This window comes from Polypterus senegalus, chromosome 1 (genome assembly GCF_016835505.1).
Source record: "Polypterus senegalus isolate Bchr_013 chromosome 1, ASM1683550v1, whole genome shotgun sequence".
Lineage (NCBI taxonomy): Eukaryota > Metazoa > Chordata > Cladistia > Polypteriformes > Polypteridae > Polypterus > Polypterus senegalus.
Window position 1 is genome coordinate 217,127,257 of NC_053154.1, and position 22,671 is coordinate 217,149,927.

At 36.0% G+C, this 22,671-nt stretch overlaps 1 protein-coding gene across 5 annotated transcripts in view; it reads left to right on the forward strand.

Annotated features, from left to right (window-relative positions):
• The window catches only part of LOC120539251 (serine-rich coiled-coil domain-containing protein 2-like), a 198,323-nt gene that overhangs the window by 152,635 nt on the left and 23,017 nt on the right, over positions 1–22,671 (forward strand). For all 5 annotated transcript variants that reach the window (XM_039769151.1, XM_039769184.1, XM_039769175.1 and 2 more), the window contains exons 8-9: positions 3,259–3,345; positions 10,553–10,651. In XM_039769151.1, coding sequence (XP_039625085.1) covers positions 3,259–3,345; positions 10,553–10,651 — 186 coding nt within the window. The remainder of the gene's footprint in view (positions 1–3,258; positions 3,346–10,552; positions 10,652–22,671) is intronic.

Sequence of the window (22,671 nt, forward strand, 5' to 3'; positions counted from 1 at the left end):
AGGCTTTCATTGACAATTACATTAAGTTTATGCAAAGAGTCAATACTTGCAGTGTTGGCCATTCTTTTTCAAGACCTCTGCAGTTCGCCCTGGCATGATGTCAATCAACTTCTGTTTTCCAATATTTTTTAATTAATTTGTTGAGCTAAAGTCTTCATAGCTTTTTTAGTGTGCTTATGTGGTTAAAGAAAAGAAAAGTGCGTCTCAGGATCTGTCAGTGTGGCTGCAGGGTTCTTGGTGTCGACATCTCCTTATGCTAAAGAGACCAATAATGGTGAGCTGAGGAGACCTCAGTTTTTAAAAGTAAGCACTGTGCCTTGTGATTGTTTTCACCTGCCAGTGGATTTTAACCTTGTTTTAATGGAAGGAATATTTATTGATTTTTTTATTGACTTTTAACTTCCGCATCATCTGTTGTTATGGATTATTTATTATTCTAATTGAGCACTGCACTGTTTTGCACTGCTGGGAAAGTTAAAAGCACTTCAGCACTTTCCAACAACCTTTGCTGTGTTTAGTGTCCTCGTTGCCTAGCTTTTCTCGGTTCATGACTTGACGGTCCAGGGTTCAAGTTTTGCTGGCAGTTGCAGCAAACCCAGAAAGGTAGCTCATTATAACAATGGTGTGACATAAAGGTTAACTGCTGTTCCCTCCTGCATTTAGAAGATTAAATTGTTTGTAGTGACACCCCTTTTACAGAGTGTGTCACTAGAAGAGTTTCTGTATTCTTTATCAACACTGAAAATCTCAGTAATTACTACTGATGTCTTCCCTTTTATGCTTTCAAGATATCCCAAAGTGTTGCCTCTATATTTATCTTGAGCTGCTTTGGTCTGTAACAAAATCAATTTTGAGGGGTAATAAATTTAATGAATCAGTGGGTTCAGTTGCCAACAATATAGTGTATCATTAGAGACTAGTGGTTTAGATCCCAAAATGGGAACATGTTCAGAGATTGCATCATATTTACAAGACTTTACCAATAAAGAAATACTCAAGTCACAAATTACTATGATTTATTATAGAAAAGAAGTATTGCCCTTTACCTTTACGTTTAAGAGCAGCATGATTCTAATACAAAATTAATATCACTTGCCATCATAAGCTTGTGCAAGCTCAGTTAGGAACTACTGCTTTTCCTGGAGAGGTTCACGGGGGCAGCAGGCCAATCAGGTCAGCCCAGACTACTCTGTCCCCAGCTACAGATGCAGGCTCCTCTTGAGGAAATTCCCAGACATTCCCAAGCCACCTAAGAAATATAATCCCTCCAGCATGTCCTGGGTCTGCCTTAGGGTCTTTATCCAGTTGGACACGCCTGGAGCAGCTCCAGGAAGAGCAACCCTGGGGACATCCTTATGATATCCCCAAATCACTTCAACTTGCTCCTCTTGATTCAAACGACAATCAGTACTACTCTGATGCTCTCCCAGATTGCTGAGTTTCTCATCCTATCACCACTTTTTCTAAGGTTGGTTGTAATTATAAATGGCACTGGCCATAAGCATTCAGGTACCCACATGACCTAGTAATGATAACAGCACCGCTAAGCAGATATCACTGATGAACACTTGATCATACAGGGCATTTCACCTTTTACCACCGTAGATTCTTTGGCACCTTTGCTTGCATACAACCTACTGTTATAGCCTGCTGCCTGTCATTTGCTGTCAGGAGTGTGCTGTTAGATTTTTCACATTTTAAAAGTGTGTCACACTGCCATAAAATCTGTTTTACTGGCTAAACTAGACTTGCTATAGCAGTACTTATACATTATCATGTCTTCCTCCATATTTTATAAAAATAGTCTGGAACTTTTGCTTTTCAACCCCGCTCCTATCTTTTGACACTGAATGAGCAATACACTTTTCGGTCTCAGTTGGTTCACCACTGCACTTTCGCTGAGATTTTGATTTCCTTTGCACAAGACTGGCACTTGCTTACCATCTGTCTTTTTTCATATTCACAACTGAATGAAGTAGTGATGCAATTGCATGGCACAATGCATTCTTAATGACATGGTCAACTAATCAAGGAAAGTGATCATTGCCAATATTTTTTCATAATTGCTTATAATCGATTATGGTGATTAGTTGTTGCAGCAGCCGTATATATGTACTAAATGTTGCCCCCTGTTTGGAGAAAGATCACATTCAGTCATTATGAAAGACTTCAGCTCTGGCGATGTGACTTTTTGAGTCTTTCATAGGCAATGGGGGAAATGTTGCTGCTAACAATTTTCACATCACTTGGCAAATAAGCTACATGAGAAGTAGGCCACTTTTCTAAAAGACAAGACTGCTTTATTCCAAAATGTGAACAAAATGAGACAGGAGCTGCCACTCCACTGTGAAAAGGCAACACAAGAGATGGTTAAGGGCAAGAGACAGAACCATGTGACAGAATGCAATGCAACAAAATAAAAAGAATGAGTGCAGATTACTTTTGTTGACAGTTTTATATTCAGTCCATTAGGCTGCTTACCTACATATTCCATGAAATGTGCAGGTATACTTTATTATACATGATTTAAATAGAAAAAATGTGTTTTTATTTTATTATTTTGTTTCCAACTGTAGTTTTGAATTTTACAAGTAAATACTTTGCACAGCTGTTCGTTTTACAGCATCTCTTCAGGACCTTCTATGGTTTTTGTGGGTAGGACAGTAGTGAAGCAGGTTGCCAAGGTGGGGGGCCATTATTGAGAACAAAAGGATTCAGGCACCACTTCGTGTAGCCTTGGTGGTTATTGTACGGAAAAAATGCATTACAGTTCTAATGTTAATTTGTTTATTTTTCTGCTGATTCTTATTCAACAAAGCTACAGTACATGAAGAAAACATGTCTTATGCAGTGTGAGCCATGATTGTTTTTCAGTCCTGAAGACAGTTTAAACATTGATTCAGTTATACATTTACTACAGTATACATGCTTGATAAATCAGAGATTTTACTTTTACCTTGTTTATTATGTCAGGCTTTTGGAAAAAATAAATGTTCATGAAGATAGGATGACATTGTTATCCATGTTTGTATTGTACAATTATAATAAACCTGTGTTTAGAGCTGCCTTGTACAACAGGGAAAATATAACTTTTTAGGAGACTTACATCTGTTTTGTTAGCGTATTGTTTTCTTGGGAATAGATCAAATATCCTAAACTGCTTAGTGTCTTTTCCTTGTTTTCTCCAGATAATATGGGAAATTTTGACCTACTGAGTTAATTGAATATTTACTAATTGAATGTGTTTATACTTTAAAGGTTGAAGAGCTGATGAGTGAAATTAGAAGTCTTAGGCAGGAGCTGAAGAAAAAAGATGAAACAATTAAACAACTTCAACAGCAAATGGTGAGTTAAGAAACTATCTTCTTTCAATTTGTTAAAATTCTTAGATTAATTTAAGAAACATAATAATCTGGAATATTACTGTAAAGTAGCAATTATCATAAGCAACCCAGTCTAAATAAACTTTATTGTAGCTTGTTTTGGACTCAGATAGTAAAAGTAGCACAGTAGATACAAAATATTCCACATTGATATGACATTTACTATCTGTCTTTAAGTTCATACAGATTATAATTGAGTACTTACCTGTTGTCAGCATGACCTATATTTAATTATACTGTAGTTTGTATTTTTATGTTAATCCCTAGTGACTTTTAATAAACATCTTAGTAAAGTTATTTTTTGCTTTTTCTATTGTTATGTTGCCCATTGTGCTTCTTCAGAATATGGACCACACAACTTCGGTTTTATGACATGGTTATACAACTGAGCATCCTTGATTTTACATTTAATATTAGCAATAACATATAGCATTTAGTTACTTTTATCTGAAATAAACAACATATGAATAAGAAATAACACACTTTCTGAACTTTAAGAGTATAAATTCTTTTTTTAAATCATTTGTTTTCTATTAATACCCATGGTAGTTTTAATTAGACAATTCAGCAGTTATAATAGAATCAAGCTCTAATTCTTTCAGAATGATTTTTCCAAGTAAATAACTTTTACCAGCAAAGGGCATTTCAGAGTTCAAAAGATGCAAAAGGCCTGAATAAAATCATAGAAGTGAGGCAAGCACCTACTTTTACATATAGTGCAATAAGAATTGTCTTTTTTCCAAACTTTCTTTAAACTGTATGTCTTGCAGCACACATACACAGGGCTTCTAAACAGGGCTGAAATGGTTCATTTGTACATTATTTTCTATGTACAGTATTAATTTGGACTTGTTTTATTTTAGCGCCATTTTTTTATGTTTAATGACTCCAAATTGTTTTCTTATGGATTCCACCATTTTCTAGTTCCGTTACAGTGCAGCGACGGCCAGTTGTCAAGAGGATGAAGTACGTTGAATGCCATCATTGGCATAACTGTATTTAAACCAGCACCAGACAGAGACCTGTCATCTAAGATTGTGGATGGTCTTTCTCTAACCTGTTTGAGCTGCTTTGTTTAGATTTCCAATTACAAACTATTAGGCTCAATTTTATTGTTATTATTATTGTTGTTGTTACTGTAAGTTAGGTGAGTTAATTTTATATCTGGAGAGTTCCTCATATGTATGAAACAATTAAAAAAAAAAAAGGTAAATTCTCTGAAACATTCTCAATATACAGAACAGTATTATCGACATAAAGAGAGATTTTGTGTGGAAAATTATTAATAATTATAGAAGAAAACAATTGTAAATTATGCAAGAGTGCCTCAAGTGGACGAAGTGCAGTAATTAGCAGCATAGAAGAGAGCAGCAATGTATCTCTTCTCTGCAGATAGGAAAGGGGTGAGATATATCCAAATGTGAAAGAATTTAGGCATTGGGAGTCAAGTTTAATGTCTTAATTATTAATGAAGGGATCACCACAATCCATTATCTACAAAACGTTTCACAGATAATGCCGGTATTTCAAAAGCCCTCTTAGCATCTAATGAAAAGAATGTCTCAGGTACTGTTTGGGAATCATCCTTACTAATAATACTGTATGTAGAAAGCAACAAAAATTATCCAAAGCGACCACAAATGAAGCCAGTCTGATCTGTATAATCAAAGTTATGTATAAAAGTCTGAACTGAGTGGTCATGACTTTGGCAAGTAATTTAATGTCAGAGTCTATCAAGGAAAGTGGCCAGCTGAGTAAAAGCTTAAGTTGAGCAGGGTAAAATAGAAATGACTGCAAACCAATTCTTTTGCTCTTATCATGCGTTGGTTAAATGCCTTATATGCTGAGTTGGTAGTTGGAAGAAAGTCGAGAAAGATGTGTATTTTCCTGCGATTGAATATTGGGTTTGGAGTTTTAATGACTTGTTGAAGAATCTGTTGTCCGGTTGCATAATTATTAGTCTTGGACAAGTATTGTTCTTTGATGCAAAATATGCAGAATGGGATGTTTCATTTTGGAGAGAAAACTTGAAGCTCTTGCACCAGTTTTTTTTTCTTCTTTTTTTAAAGATGTATATCATTTCCTTCATGGAGTTTAGGAATCCCTACTACTGTAAGTGAAGTTTATTATGTCTGTTTCTGTCTTCTAACTTAAGCATTTTTGAAGAAAATAAAGAAATAGTTTGCTCCAATGATTTAACATTTTCATCCTGTTGACCTATAGATTTCAACAGGGCATCAAGCTCTTACCCTTTCTTTTTTTATCACATTTACCTCAGCAAAATTATTTAGTTTCTCAAGGATCTTAAAATGATTTTTCTTTTGACATTTTGATATTTTTGGTTTCCTGTACCATAAATCTTCTTAATCTGTTGGAAAAAGTGTCCATGTCTGGGTCTCACCAGTCCTGTGCAATCACGGGAATCTACACTTCTTGTTTTAAGAGCAAGTGTATTTTTCTCCTTCTATATATGTTACCGGATTTTTCCTTTTCATTTGCACACCTGATGAAACATACGCTACGCAGCCGAAACATTGTGTCTCTTGCCTTCTTTCCGTTTCAGTGTGGAAATATTTTTTCTTTTTCTTTTTATTTTTTTACCACTTTATAAAACAACTAGCCATAATTAGAATTCAAATATCCCTTCTTGGGAGTATTTACATTATTAGTAAAACTGGCCCAAACAACACATTTTAGTCTACTTCACATTTAATTATTTGCAAGTGAAAGGTGCACTGCAATTGAGTGTTGTTCCATTTAAGCCCAACAACCCCTTAAAACCAAGGCGGTTCTCTGTAATCTGTTAAAAGCCACAAAAATGTCTGAGCAGTTTGATTATGAAAACTATTCAGTATTTCAGATAATCAAAATAACACTAATACTTTTTCATAGCACCATATGAAACAGCTTTAATCACCTTCCCTTTGTTTAAGTTTTGTTATATGTTAACTTATCTTCACCACAATCCAGACCTTATTTCAGCAACGTCAGGTGCAATGTATGAATCAATCCTGGATACACCGTTTAATGGCACTGAGTAAGTTAAAGAATGTTTAATTGTATAATTATCTTTCATTGGAGTTGCATAGACTACCTTTTTTCTATTAAAGTGATAGACTGTGAAATTCTACATTTCAAATAGAGCTTTTTGTTTTTCCAGGGTGATAGACTGTGAAATTCTACATTTCAAATAGAGCTTTTTGTTTTTCCGACCTCCCTGGCCATTTCGTAATAGCAAATATTTTCAAATCACACACTGACCTTTGTCACTATAACTGTTAGAGACTTATTTCTTTCTACTGTATTGTGATTTGTCTAATGTTGTTTATAAAGCCCTATGACTTAGACTTTTGTATGAAAATGCTCTTATAAATGAATGTTATTTGTAATCATGTAACAAGTCTTAGTGTACAATGTGTCATTTATTTTTATCACTAGTAACTAGGTAGAAAACTTGCTAAAATAAGTGTTTAAAATTTTTATTTTGATAAGTAAGAACAAAGACAGTTTCTTCTATATCAGAATCAGAATTTACTTTATAGGCCAGGTACACTAATGTGTACTAGTAATTTGTCTTGATAGTATTTGTGTAACATACAAAGAAAACACAGAATAAAAAAGATAAATATAAGAAGGTAAAATATAAAATTATAAAATATATGATACAGCACACAAGGAAATTGTAAAAATAAAGAATAGGATTAAAATTTGTAAGCAGTCTAGTGTGCACGTATACATAGATACTGATTACAAGCTCAGACCTGATAAGTCAAAATAACTGCACATGGAAAAAAACGGTTTAGGTGACATGTTGTTTTAGCTTTCACTGCACAAAGACATTTGCTAGGGGAGAAGTTTTTAGAACAGGTGATGCCCTAGGTGAGTCAGATCAGCAATGATCTTTGTGGCCCTCTTCCTTACCCTGGACTCATATAAGACTTCATTGTGCAGTAAGCTACAGCCTATTGTCCTTTCACAGGCTTTGATGATGAGTTGCAAACTGGTCTTAGCCTGAATAGAGGCAGCACCAAACCAGACAGTTACAGGTGAAGTCAGAATGGACACGATGATGGGTGTGTAGAATTGGACCAATATTGCTTTAGGGAGGTTGAATTTCCTCAGCTGACGCAATAAGAACATTCTATGATGGTCTTTCTTAACTACTAATGCATGTGATGTTATGGTCCCTGTTGAGGTTTTGTGACAGCACAGTGCCCCGAAACATGAATGATTCTGTCATCCCAACCATTTATAACAAGTGATAGGTAAGCAGGTGACTGTTTCCTGAAATATATGATCAGCTCCTGAGTTTTTTTGAATGTTCCAAGTTATTATAGCTGCACCACAATGTCAGATTTTCGACCTCTTATCTTTATATAGACTCATCATTGTTTGAAATGAGGCCTATTCATATTACGTTATCTGCAAATTTAAGAAGTTTGACAGACAAATCACCAGAGATACAATCATTTGCATAAAGTAATAAGAATATTGGGGTAAGGACACATCCCTGCTTTGCACCAGGTCTTGAAGCAGGCAGAAACAGTGCACAGAACCAGGGATTGGTTGAAAATGTCTGCAAATACTGTCGACAACTGGTCTGTCCATTGCTTAAGTGTGGAAGTTGAAGTAAGGTCCGGGCCTGCAGTTTTTTTTTTATATTTTGCTCTTTGAATAAGCTGCAGACATCTTTTACAGTGATGACAGAAGGTAGAAGCTGAGAAGATGAGTGTAGAGTAGTAACAGTGAGACCATCAGACTGATTCCTGTCATTTGTAGACAGTTGGTCCTACAGGTTATCTGAGTACTTTCTTTTCACTTCTTTGATCCCTTTCTCCAAGGTACACTTGGCTTTCCTGTATTCTTCAGGATTACCAGATATGGAAACACACTCTTTGTCCTGGCACAGTTGTCTGAGCTCTGGGGTGAACCAAAGCTTACCATTGCTAAACATAACAATTATTTTTGTTGGAATGCAAACATCTTCACAAAAACTAATATATGATGTTATAGCATCAGTGTATTTATGTATTTTGGAGGTGGTTGTTTTTGCGGGCACTTCAGTCTGTAGAGGCAAAAGAGCCCTGAAGCTCCTCTATTGCCTTCATGGTCCACTTTCTAACTTTTCCTTTTTACTGACTTTACAGTTTTCTGCTTTTGTTTGCAAGCAGGAATAACGTGAATAGAATAATCAGAATTGCCATGGAGGGCATGGGAAAAGGCATGATAAGCATCCTTAATAGATGCATAGCAGTGATCTAGAATATTTCCATCTCTGATAGGGCATTTTATTTGCTATTGATATTTAGGAAGGGCCTGATTATAAAACTGACATATTTAAAATCACCCAAAATAATAATTTGCCAATCTAGGTTGTCTTTTTCAGCCGCAGTGATTACTTCAGCAAGTCGCCACTGTACTTCATGAGCATTAGCATGAGGGCAAATGTAAACACCGGCTAGAATTATTGAGGAAAACTTAGGTGGTAAATAAAATGACGGCTTGTAATAAGCAGTTTTAGGTTGGGAAAGCATGATTTTAAAAAGAACTGTCACATCATTATACCAACCTTGATTAATGTAGAGTCAATCAGCCATATTTCAGTAAAGCACAGAGGAGATAAAAAAGAAAAGTCAGTTTTATTATGTAGTAACAGCTGCAGTTCGTTGATTTTTTTGCCAGCAAGTGCACGTTAGATAGACATATTTCAGGCAATGGTTGCCGAAGTCCTAACTTCGTGAATCAAACAAAAATACCAGCTTTTCTGCCTATTACTCTCGATATATGACTTGTTTTCACTCTCCTCAACCTTGTCTGATACATCTTGGTCCCCATTGTCTTATTCCTGCTTTTTTATCTCTAAGTCTTTGTCAAGGTCCACATTTCTTTTAATTTTTTTTCTTTTTTCTTTTTTAAACTGACTTGACAATTTGTTTATAATTTTTTTGTGCAGCTTCCAGTATTTATGGTGTATTTTGTTCTTATTTACATTAGCCAGTCAAAAAACAAATAGGCATAATATTAAGTAATCCATCTTTATAGATTTAAAAAAAAAAGAATGTGTAATAAAATTTGTTGATTTAAATATTATAAAAATTGAAAACAAATATTCTATGCACATTGTGGGGACAAGGAGTGTGTTTGGAGGTCCCAGAGTACAGAAGGCTCAAAATCAAATGTTTCAGAGCTGCATTCCAGCCAGCTGCAGCATAACTAAAGCACCTGATATCACATACTCTAATTAAAATTAAAAAAAAAATTTAAAAGCTGTCTAGCAATAAAATCATTGTAAACAGAAATGTGTTGTTTTCTTTTTACTGCCATGCAGCAGATTCCTTGTGGATTATATAATAATTAGCATATGTCTGCAAGGCTTGTTTGAACTCACTTTTAACTATATACATTTTTTTGTTTTTATGTGTTTTGGGTTAGATTGATCAATCCTGCAAATCAGTTAGTTTTCATCTTGTTTTTACTTGAGAAAAAATTGGGTGACCATCTGTCATCCTTTCAAGCACTTCTTGTGTTTCATTTTGTTTCTACAACTCAGATTTTGGCTTTGACAATTCAGTTTAAGCAAAAGTAAACGTCATTTAACATGGGCTAGAAACTGCACAAATTACTTTGTTCATGTTTGTCAGGACAGGGCTGAAGCAATTTGCCTAAATAGGGAGATACAAGTTAGAGACTGTCTGGTTGGCTGCTTTTGGCTAAAAATCAAGAAAACACCAAAATCATTACTTTCCAAGTTGAATGCAAATTGTTTTTTTTAATATAATTTCAATAATGGGCCAATAAAAACTGATAAAATACCAGTATTTTTAGAGTCCTTGCCAATTTGAGGCCTTTAGAATAATCTTAATCTCTACCAACCACCCTTTTATGGCTGTAATGACCATATCTACTATTTTTTCCTAATTGACAGCATTTAATAATATAGTGTAGAATTATATTAAGAAAATTACTTTAAATATTTTGATAATTTTCCTTTGTAGCATATTGGGAAGAAACACCTAAAAATAAAGCAGAACCACAGGTAAAAAGTGCAGCAAAACTGCAAAAAAGAGAGTGACCTATGCAGTTGACCTGACAATGCAGTTTGGCATGCCATAGTAGGGATAACATATAGCAGATAATTATATTTATATATGTCCTTATATATTTTGCAGGCCACTAGGTGTCAGTGTCAAAGGAGGACACAGGGGTGTAAAGGTGAAAAAAAAACATATGGTGACAAGTTCACTCAGACGTCATGGAGGGCTCCTTCTGTAAGTTACCTTTCCTATTAATAACAATTGAATGATATTATTAATGTTGCATTCAAACTAAATTTATAATTAATTGTTTTATAGCAATTGTTCTGCCCTTAAATGCTAGCTGGCACATTAAAGAGCACTCACATGTCCAAGAAGACTACCATGTGCTGTCTTAAATTTTTTACTTAGTGAAATAACAGTAATAAGTTATTTTTCTTTATTATTTTTTATATACTTTTTCAATGTAACCATGTGTTTTGTTCATGTTATAAATAATATAGTCAAGCTTTTCAAAATATTGAATATTAAACAAAATATGTGTTTATTAAATATATTGTTTATGAAAAAAATAATATATGTATCAAGTACTGGGACTACAGGTTGGACACTCTAAAAGTATCCAGTAGCCCTTAAAAAGACAAAAGACCACTAGAATTTGTTAATTTTATGACACACTTATGTACCTTTTGTCTTTAGCTATGTTTGTTGGATCTGTTTAAAAGCATGTACATCACAAGAGTTAATACTAGTTGAAGGATTAGTTTTACCATTTACTATTTACTGGTATGACAGGTCTTTTGTTTTGTTAAAAAAAAAAATTGCATAATATACTGATAGCTTGGTTTTATTGAAAACAATATTAAATACACAACTCATTTCCAAATGTTAAGATAGAGGACTTTGAGTATATTGCTCACTAATATTAAAACTGACTCAAACTTGGAGAAAGTCTTGAAGACGATGTACTGTCAATTTATGGGTTTTTTCTTTGGCTGTAAAACTGTACTTGTTGTAAGTCAAGGTTAAACTTTAGGGTTGTGGGGGGAACAATTAACTACCAAAAACCCAAACATTATTATTTTGTTAATTGTAGTCAAATTAATGTAATAGCTTGTCTTGTGCCAGGAATACTTTATCTATTATTTAAAAAAACTAATAATAATAATTTTATCTTGGAACATTCATTTGTCAATTGATGATACTGAAGTTAAAAAGTCACCAAAGCAGTCATGTTTTCCTTTTGCTTTTTGAAAAAAGGAGCTATCCAAGAACCCCCTCTATACTTAACTTAGCTTAAGTATAATATGGCTGTAGTGCAGTGTAGTCTTTGGTACATAAAGTAGGTGGGCTAGAAAAGAAGATTTATTTAATGGGTAGCCAGACACTGTAGTTACTCTAATACATAGACAATATGAGAATAGATGGACTCACTTGTCTTTATTGCGCCTTTTATTTCACAACTTATACAATTCTAATAATTGATTGTTTTAACCAGTACATTCTTCTACCATTCATTTAAATTTTTAAAAATGTAATAAAAAAATCATAAAAAATTTAAGATTTGTTTTTTCAGTGATCCCAAGAGTTCCATCTTGTTTTGAGTAGTGTGGCATACCTCAGTTCAATCAATTTACTCCACATCATAAACCAACTGTGACCACCTGCACTACACTCACACTCCACCACTCATGAGGCATTTAACAAAGTGCAGAAAGAGACAGAAAATTTTACAAAGAAAATTATATTTTCTTCTTCCTGGATATGCAAAGAGAACAAATATTAAAGTGATCCCAGTATTTAAAGTTAATTTTTCTTTTTCTGATACTGAGAAAGTGTTAGTCAATCACTAGGTACAAAGCATGTGGTGTGCTGCTTGGTTATTTTTTGCAAATTAGACAAGTTGACTAATGCTTTTCTTAAAACAACATTACACATATCTTCAAATTTTAAATATTTTCCTGGATTTTGGAAGATTGCTTTAATGATTTATATTTCATTGCTAGAATTCCTGGCCTTTGTTACAAAGGTTCCTTTAATTTCAAAGATACCTTAGACATATTTTAATATTATATTTTCAAAGAGTAAACATCCCCATAATATCATAAATAAAGTCTCATGTGAAATTTCTTAATAATCTAAAGTAACTTTAAGGCTCCAAGGTCATCCACAGGATCCTGAATTTGGATAACCTGGTTCGAAATGGATAAATGATTGTAATTAATTTTACATGGGTGTATGTGTATGCTTTATCAAAGAAAACCAATAAATTGCTTTATGTTCCCCTTAATCAAAGCTGTGCACTTACAGCATCTTCTTTGGCAAGAAATACAGGAAATATCTACTGTTTCCATAGCAGCTGTCAACTGGATGAGTACACAGTAATACTTGTTTACAATGCTCAAGAAAATGAAGGGTACACTTAAATCACACATTGGATCTCAAGGAATGAAATATTCAAGTGGAAATTCTTTACTGAGTAATACTGTCTAATTTGTTCAGATCAAAGTGATGTAACAATGGTCAATGGAAACCAAAATCACCAACCCTCTGAGGCCAGGATTTGACATCATACCGAAAGTCAGAGTCAAAAATTTAAATCACAGGCTGATCGAACTTGCATGAATTTCATAACGACAATTCATAATATGACTCGGTAGTGCCTATGGCCTCCACATGCCTGTATACACTCCTGACAATATCTGGGAATATTCCTGATGAAACAGAGGATGGTGTTGTGAGGGATCTGCTCCCAGATCTACATCATGGCATCAATTGAGCTCCTGGTCATTCTGTAGTGCTACTTGGCGGCAGTGGATGCACCGATACATAATATCCCAGAGGTTCTCAATAAGATTCAGGCCTGTGGATTGTTTGGGCCAGTCAATGGCATCAAAGCCTTTGTCATCCAGGAACTTCCTACACACTCGGGCAGCACATGAGGCCAGACATTATCCTGCCCCAGGTAGAACCCAGGGCCTACTGCGTCAGCATAAGGTCAGACAATGGCTCTGAAGATTTCATCCTGATACCTAACAGCAGGCAGGGTACAGTTGCTTAGCACATGGAGGTCTGTGCAAGCCTCTTAAGGATATGCCTCCCCAGACCACCCAGACCGCAGGCTGCATAATGTTTACCATGGCATCTCCAGGCTCTTTCATGTCTCTCACATGTTCTGTATGAGAAACTGCTGTCATCTGTGAACAGATCGGGGCACCATAGGCATATCTAGCAATTGTGGTATTCTTTGGCAAATGCCAATCGGGCTGTACAGTGATGAGCTGTGAGAATAGGTCCTACTAGAAGACATCGGGCCCTCATGATACCCTCATGGGGTCTGTTTCTGACACTCTGGTCATAAATATGCACACCAGTAACTAGCTGGATGTCATTTTGTATGGATCTGACAGGGCTCCAGTTGTTCCTTATCACACAAAGCAGCAGATACCAGTCCTACTGCTGGATTGTTGCCCTTCTGACGCCCTGTTCAGCTCTCCTCATGTAACAGCCCATCTTCTGGTATCTCCTCCATGATAGAAGCCTTGGCATGAGCTGGGAGAACTTTTTGCCCGAGCTGAGCTCTGTCAGTGGTGAGGGGGATTGGATAGCATGCTGTTTGCTGCTTGTGCTGATCAACACATTTACAAAACTAAAGATGCTGATGAAGAGGTGCAAAAGAAATTAAGGTGGGCCGGTATTACAAGTTTTTTTTTAGACTTCAGGGATTCTATTGTTAAGGTTTTACATACCACTAGATAGATAGATAGATAGATACTTTATTAATCCCAAGGGGAAATTCACTAGCTGGATTACCTGGCATTGCCCAGGCTATTCATAGTTGAAGTATGAAACAAAATACAAACTACTATATTAATTTTGATTTGATTAGAGTATGGTATTATGATATGATTGTTATTATAATATTAGATATGTTTATTTGTGTGTGAGGATATATATATATTTTATTTTTTATATATTTTGTGTATATATATATATAGTAATCCCTCCTCGATCGCAGGGGTTGCGTTTCAGAACCCCCCGTGATAGATGAAAATCCGCAAAGTAATAACCATATGTTTGTATGGTTATTTTTATATATTTTAAGCCTTTATAAACTCTCCCACACTGTTAACATTATTAGAGCCCTCTAGACATGAAATAACACCCTTTAGTCAAAAGTGTAAACTGTGCTCCATGACAAGACAGAGATGACAGTTCTTTCTCACAATTAAAAGAATGCAAATATATCTTCTCTTCAAAGGAATGCGTGTCAGGAGCAGAGAATGTCAGAGAGAGACAGAGAGCGAGAGAAAAGCAAACAATCAAAAAAATCAATATGTGCTCTTGGGCTTTTAAGTATGCCGAAGCACCGCGATAAAGCGGCATTTTTTAGAGGAGCGTCCGTATCCTCTAGGCAAACAGTCTCTGTGCAAACAGCCCCTCTGCTCACACTCCCTCCATCAGGCGCAGAGAATGTCGGAGAGATTGAGAGAGAGACAGAGAAAAGCAAACAATCAAGCACCGCGCGGGAAGCATATCGTATATCATTGAGGAGTTTTAGTTAATACGTAATACATGCTCTGATTGGGGAGCTTCTAAGCCATCCGCCAATAGCGTCCCTTGTATGAAATCAACTGAGCAAACAAACTGAGGAAGCATGTACCATAAATTAAAAGACCCATTGTCTGCAGAAATCCATGAACCAGTGAAAAATCCGTGATATATATTTATATATGTTTACATTTAAAATCCGCGATGGAGTGAAGCTGCGAATGTCGAAGCGCGATATAGCGAGAGATCACTGTGTGTATGTGTGTGTATATATATATATATATATATATATATATATATATATATATATATATATATATATATATATATATATATATTTTGTATTTATATATTTTATATATATATTTATATATATATTTTGTATATTATATATTTTTATTTTATATATATATACTAGCAAATTACCAGCCAGCTGGCAGTGATACTGCCTTAAAATATTTATTAAGAAGAAAATTAAACCTTTTTACACTGAGGGAAAATATACCAATAATTATTTGTTAAGGATCTCTTTGTATACCACATTGTTAGTTCGGCCCTCCGGTTGTGATATGACCAAGCTGTGCGCTGAGCTTACTCTTAAGCATGCAACGTATAGTTGGCCATGTGAAAAGTAATCTTGTCTGAAATCTCACAGCTTGGATTGGTGCTGTCATAATCAGTTTGAGTTTCATTGTTTGTTTCAATTACGATAGTATTTGCAGGATTTGTGTTGAAGTGACATTCGGCATCTGTCAAGCGCTGTAAGCATACAACCGGTTTTATCAATAACTTCACATCCAGCTTTTGAGAGTTTAAACATTCATAAACATCAAAGTGTCCACTACTGAAATCGTCACCTGTGAATCTAAGATGTTTAAGAGGCATTGGCGGTTTCGAAAGGTGTAAAATATTTGACCATTTCGGTACACTTGAAAGCGACAACCGAACAATTCAGTGGCAGCCATCAACTCACATGCAGAACCATAGGTGAAGGGCTTAAGCATTTCACTCTTATAGTGCTCCTGTGTAGTATAATTATCTCCTGTACCGTCATCAGTCCACACCTTGAACCTGTCCCAGTCATTCAATACATAAGACACAATGTTCCTCCGGATATCAAGAGTGAGCCTGCAATATGTAACAAAGAGAATGGAAAAGTCAAGTGCCATCTGCAGGCATGGAAACCACTCGGTAAGTGACAGTTCTTTGATCGATGGTGATCACCTCGATAGACATGTTAATGGGAGTACGGTTGGAATGATAAAGGAAATGGGTACCTGAACAATGTAAAGTAAGTCTAAAATACCTACACAATAACTATAATCGTAATAAACAAACAATAAAACAGCGGAGAAGCCATGGATTAAAAAAGAAGGCTGTAGTTATCAGCAGGGAGACATGAATCCCGTGGCGAAGCAAGGAAGGGAATGTAGAGACTGGAGCGACAGACGGCCTTATATAGGCAGGCAGCCAACAACGTGGGAGGCGTTGGGATGGGGGACCCAACGCTGCCTCACACGGTGACCGAGCTGCAGGCTATGGACGTATATATGTATCTAAGTAGGATTCAGTTAGCGCTGGGAACCCGCGTACCAAATTTCTTGAAGATGGGCCCATAAATAACAAAGACCGTTGAAAAGTTCAATATGGCGGCCGACAGTGGCATCATACCACCGAAATAAGTACCAAATTTCAGCCTTCTACCTACACGGTAAGTTGGAGAATTAGTGACGTTGGAAAGTTCAATATGGCGGCTGACAGTGGTGTAATACCACCAAAATAAGTACATACATTGGTTTCGGTTAGCGCAGGGAAGCCGCCTACAAAATTTCGTGAAGATGGGGCCATGAATAAGAAAGTTCAACATGGTGGACATTGTTGACCGTTATGACTGTTACACGTAGAATTTCGAAATGAAACCTGCTTAACTTCTGTAAGTAAGCTGTAAGGAACGAGCCTGCCAAATTTCAGCCTTCTACCTACACGGGAAGTTGGAGAATTAGTGACGTTGGAAAGTTCAATATGGCGGCCGACAGTGGCATCACACCACCGAAATAAGTACGTACATCGATTTTGGTTAGCGCAGGGAAGCCACCTACCAAATTTCATGAAGATGGGGTCAGCCCTGTACCTACACGGGAAGTTGGAAAATTAGTGACGTTGGAAAGTTCAATATGGCGGCCGACAGTGGCGTCATACCATCAAAATAAGTACGTACATCGGTTTCGGTTAGCGCAGGGAAGCTGCCTACCAAATTTCGTGAAGATGGGGCCATAAATAAGAAAGTTCAACATGGCGGACATTGTCGACCATTATCGACTGTTATGACCGTTACATGTAGAGTTTCGAAATGAAACCTGCTTAACTTTTGTAAGTAAGCTGTAAGGAATAAGCCTGCCAAATTTCAGCCTTCTACCTACACGGGAAGTTGGAGAATTAGTGATGAGTCAGTGAGTGAGTGAGTCAGCCAGTGAGTGAGTCAGTGAGGACTTTGCCTTTTATTAGTATAGATATATATATTTTGCCTATGCATTCGTCCGCATGAAATTCGATAAAGGTCAGCATATCATCAAAAAACACTTGACTTTTTGAAGGTCATGGCAAAACCGACTTTAAGGGGGAACTGCAGTCTCTTGAATTCAAAGGGGAAATCGGAGGGTATTAAGGGTATGCGCGGTATGAGCCCTGACTCCCCTCAAGCACATCCGGTCAATATTGTTGCCTCGATAATTTTGCTTTTTAATGATGTTACCTGCAGCCTGGTTCCTTTACAGAGTTTGTGCAGGCGTAGGTTTAGCAGCATCATCACTGGACCACCCACTTTCAAAATAAGCCTATGGGTTGTGAGGCCCGGTGGTTTAAGCATATTAAGAAATTCAGCTGGATTGTTTGTAGCATCATCCGCATTTAGCACAAATCTACCAATTTGTATTCCATTAAAGCCCCCTCAAAATAATTTAATAAGGCATTGTTGCTCACGCTTGCTTGATTGTGTTTAGGGGTCAGAATAGCACGCTTGCATATCCATTCCATACACTTATTATGGATGTAAGCAATATCAGGATATATTTTGGTAATTAAGTCTTCCACAGTGGTCACGATAGAACACAGTTCTGAAGGATTCTGTAAAAATGCCCTATTTTGAGCAACAGGTCTGAAAACATTACCCTTTAGATGCACTCTCATATTTTTGGTGAGTTTGAGTTTGGTCACCGATGGCCACAGATAAGATTTCTTAAAACCTGCTTTGACTTCATCTGTTCGTGTTCCTCTGGGTACTGGTAATATTTGACAAAAATGCTTGGTTGAAATATAAGTCCCTGTATATCAGGTTGAAAGGAAGTTTAAAAGCAGCATGTGCAGTCTTGCCTCCTTCAAGAAGTGTAGCAGCAATCCCAGATGTTGCAACAGCTAAATTGATTTTGCAACTGATTTTCACTAAAAAGTACAGTTTTACAAATTAGAAGATAGAACCAAAAGTAATATCGAACACGCAGACGTGTTGCCTAAACAGACAAATGCTGCATTTATAATGAAGCGGCTGGCACTGTGCTGCTGCTTATATACTCCACAGCAGTGGTGTGTGCGCAGTATGAGCACTACGACTATTATTTTGTTACAATTCTTAGTAGCTAATAATTTCAAAATAATTACACAATTGGTGAGCATGTTAAAAACACGAAAATGAAAATGTTTTTAATTTAGAAGCATGTATTTATTTTAAATTTAAAATATGTTTTTTTTTATGTATTGAAGAGTCTGTATACTAATTCTTGCAGAACTCAGTCAAGTAGTTTGATATATGGGTGTTAGTTTAAAAATGTTTTAAGCCTCCTTTTCACCCCCTCAGGGGTTATAGTTTCAAAAACACATACTGTTTTACCATACAAACTTGCACACCCTGTATCACCCCTGCAGGGGTTGAATTTCGAAAAATCCAAAAATACGTGTTTATTTTTTTTTTATTGAAGTTTATGTATACCATTTTTTGTGTTTCTCAGTTAAGTAGTTTTTGATATACGGGTGTCACTTTAAAAAGTTTAACCCCACTTTTCACCCCCTCATTTGCTGAATTTCGAAAAATCCCTTTTTATTGGATGCCTATGTCACAAAAGGTATCTACTGTCCACAGCTTTAGGCTGTGCATTGATCTATTAGTCAGTCACCGTACAGTTTTATACAGTATATAAAGACAAGGTAGGCCAGCGAGGAGAACAGGCACGCGGCATTGCCACTCATCTGCACTACGTGGTGTGGGACCATTACTTCATCGATATAAATCCTTTCTTCCTCGGTCATAGTTTTACAGGTTTATTTAACGAGGTATAAACTTAATACAAGAATTTGTGCAGAAAATATGAAAAAGAATAAAATAAAAAAAGTATGAAAATCAAAATCCTCAAACAAAAATAAATTTGCTTTAATATACCTTGTAATGACCTAACTAAATTATTTTAAAAAGATAAATAAATGGCAAATTATAAATGCTTTGTGGAAACTCAAATATCAAAAAAAAAAGTGTACTCTTCAGAAAAATTAAAGTATTTTTAATTTACTTTAAAGAAATTTAATGTAAAAAGAAATGAAGTGAATGAGTCTAAAAAAACTAAGAAATTTCACAGTTGGACCACAAAATTTTTAAAGCCGTTCCTTAGCAAGCACCTATGGGCCATTCCAAATTTCAAGTCCCAATTCCTCATGATTTGGTTGATTTCGTGATGAGTGAGTCAGAGGTATTTGGCTTTTTTATATATATATATATATATATATATATATATATATATATATATATATATATATATATATATATAATATATATATATTATATATATATATATTATTATTTGTCACCGATTCTGTTCATAACTTTTATGGACAGAATTTCTAGGCGCAACCAGGGTGTTGAAGGGGTCCGGTTTGGTGGACTCAGGATTGGGTCACTGCTTTTTGCAGATGATGTTGTCCTGTTTGCTTCATCAGGCCGTGATCTTCAGCTCTCTCTGGATCGGTTCGCAGCTGAGTGTGAAGCGGCTGGGATGAGAATCAGCACCTCCAAATCCGAGAGCATGGTCCTCAGCCGGAAAAGGGTGGAGTGCCCTCTCAGGGTTGGGGGAGAGATCCTGCCCCAAGTGGAGGAGTTCAAGTATCTCGGGGTCTTGTTCACGAGTGAGGGAAGAATGGAGCGTGAGATCGACAGGCGGATCGGTGCGACAGGCGGATAGGGACTATGTCTCCCGGCTGGCCTGGGAACGCCTTGGGATTCTCCCGGAAGAGCTGGAAGAAGTGGCGGGAGAGGGAAGTCTGGGCCTCTCTGCTTAAGCTGCTGCCCCCGCGACCCGACCTCGGATAAGCGGAAGAGGATGGATGGATGGATATATATATATATAGAGAGAGATTATTAATTTTTTAAACTAATGTCTAAAAGATATGGATAACCAATATAACAATGCTAAAACTGGTGAGATGTGCTTAGATTTTCTTTTTCTGGTTATCTAGTTTTAAGTTATCTAGTTTTATTGCAATTTAAAATTTAGGTCAGTCTGTGATTACACCAAAATTCTTTACCTTCGCCCTGACTTTTAATAAGGGATCAAGTTTATTTCTCATACCTTCATTATTGCCATTTTTGTCAATCACTAAGAGTTATGGGTGGGCGGTATGACCAAAATTCTATATATCGGTATTTTTCTAAATTATCCCGGTTTCACTGTATTCAACGGTATTTTTTTTCCCCATGCATGAGTGGATGTTAATCACATTTTCCACTGCAATTACTGGCTAAGAATAACCTATTCCACTGTCAAGAGTATTGTATATTGTACAAAAAAACATTTTAATGTGCACACAAGTATTAATACAGTTTTGCATTGCCCCATAAAGTGATAGTTTTCAAGGGGTGGCACTAATGGAGAAGGTATCACATTGCATGACAGATGCAGTCAAAATATAGAACCTTTTTATTGAACAAATTTTGCAAAAACAAACTATAATTTTGACAACATATTTTCAACCATACAAAGAGGCATTTAGACTTAGTAAAATATCCAGAAGTGCTTGTCAAAAATTGTATTGCACCGAATATGTCTTAGAAAAGGAATAAATAGTAAATATTTTTTGTAAACCAACTACACTTTCAGTTAATGTTAAGAATCTCTGTCCACTGACACGTTAAAGTGACTTTTTAAACAACTTTATTATCATTAAACTGCATAATATTTAAACTAATAAATAATAACAATAAAATAAATAATAGTATTATTATTGATAGTTGCACTAGTACCTCAAGACTTCAAGCCCAGGTGCATTACACAGTATTAATTAAATTAAAAACAAATTAAATAAAATAAGTGCAACTTGGTGATGACATCTTTACCAACTGAACCATCATTTAGGCAAACTGCATTAATATGGACCTTGCTTCAAGCTAAGCTATACTGGGAAGAAAAAAACAAACTATATGTCGAGAACAAAGTCAACATTTCCACTTTATTCTCACGTTTATGTTGAGATTAAAGTCGACATTTCCACTTTATTCTCATAGTTTACTTCATAATTAAAGTAGAATGTCGTAAACTAAACTTCTTCCTAAAATCAATGTTTAATCAATTACTTAATTTACCCCGTCATAAATTAATGCAGCACATTAAATGCTTTGTGTTACGTTCCCCAACCCAGTGGTTAATCACTACGCTTCTTAAACTGACTTCCTCCGCACTAAGAGAAGACAGCAATCACCATACAGAATCCATTCACTTCATGATATTCCTGCTTTCTAATAATTTAGAATGCTAAGATAAATACTTGATATAATTTTCATGATGAAATGCATTAAAGCAGGTATTACACATGCACAGTAGTGAGGCGGTAGTGCTGCTCCCTCGCAGTAAGGGGTCCCCAGGTGTATGTTCAGTGTAGAGAACTTTATGGCAGGTGTGACGAGGCTCCAAAAAACTGGATGTATGAATAGCTATCGCACAGGTTTAACTTAAATATTGTGCAAATGTTGGGTTTCTGATCTGCTGGTCGGAGACACAAACACAGAATTCAATGCATGTTCTTCTGAGCGGGCTATCCTTATTGCATGCATGCTGTCTCTATCTGACGTACCAAAACCCCAGTTCCTTTTTCCTTCCTTCCTTTTTCTTTCACCACATAACCAATCACCACACTATAAACGTCTTTGTGAAATTAAAACTAGTTATAAACTTAGCCCACGGAGTGTTCAGAACTTTAAAAATATCTTCGTTATACATGTTTAATTATGCCATCCATTCAGAGTTGCACCCATCTCTGAATGAGTTGCCAGCACATCGCAGGATGAATACAAGCAAAACATACACTAGGGTCAATATAGCACACCAAAACACCACATCCTACATGACTTTGAAAGGAAACGGAAGCAAGCCGAGTAAACCCACCAGAATAACATGTAAATGCAAGGCAGGCACGCCGCCGTGCCCCCATATGATTAATGCATGCTTTAATGCATTTCACCATGAAAATTATATTAAGTATTTATCTTAACATTCTAAATGTTCAGAGAGCAGGAAGATCATGAAGTGAATGTATTCTGTGCGGCGATCGCTGCCGGCGCCTCCTCTTAGTGCAAGAAGAAGTCCGTTTAAGAATCACTTAACACAAAGCATTTAATGTGCTATATAACTTATGACGGTGTTTTGAGAAAATCTAGTAAATTAAATATT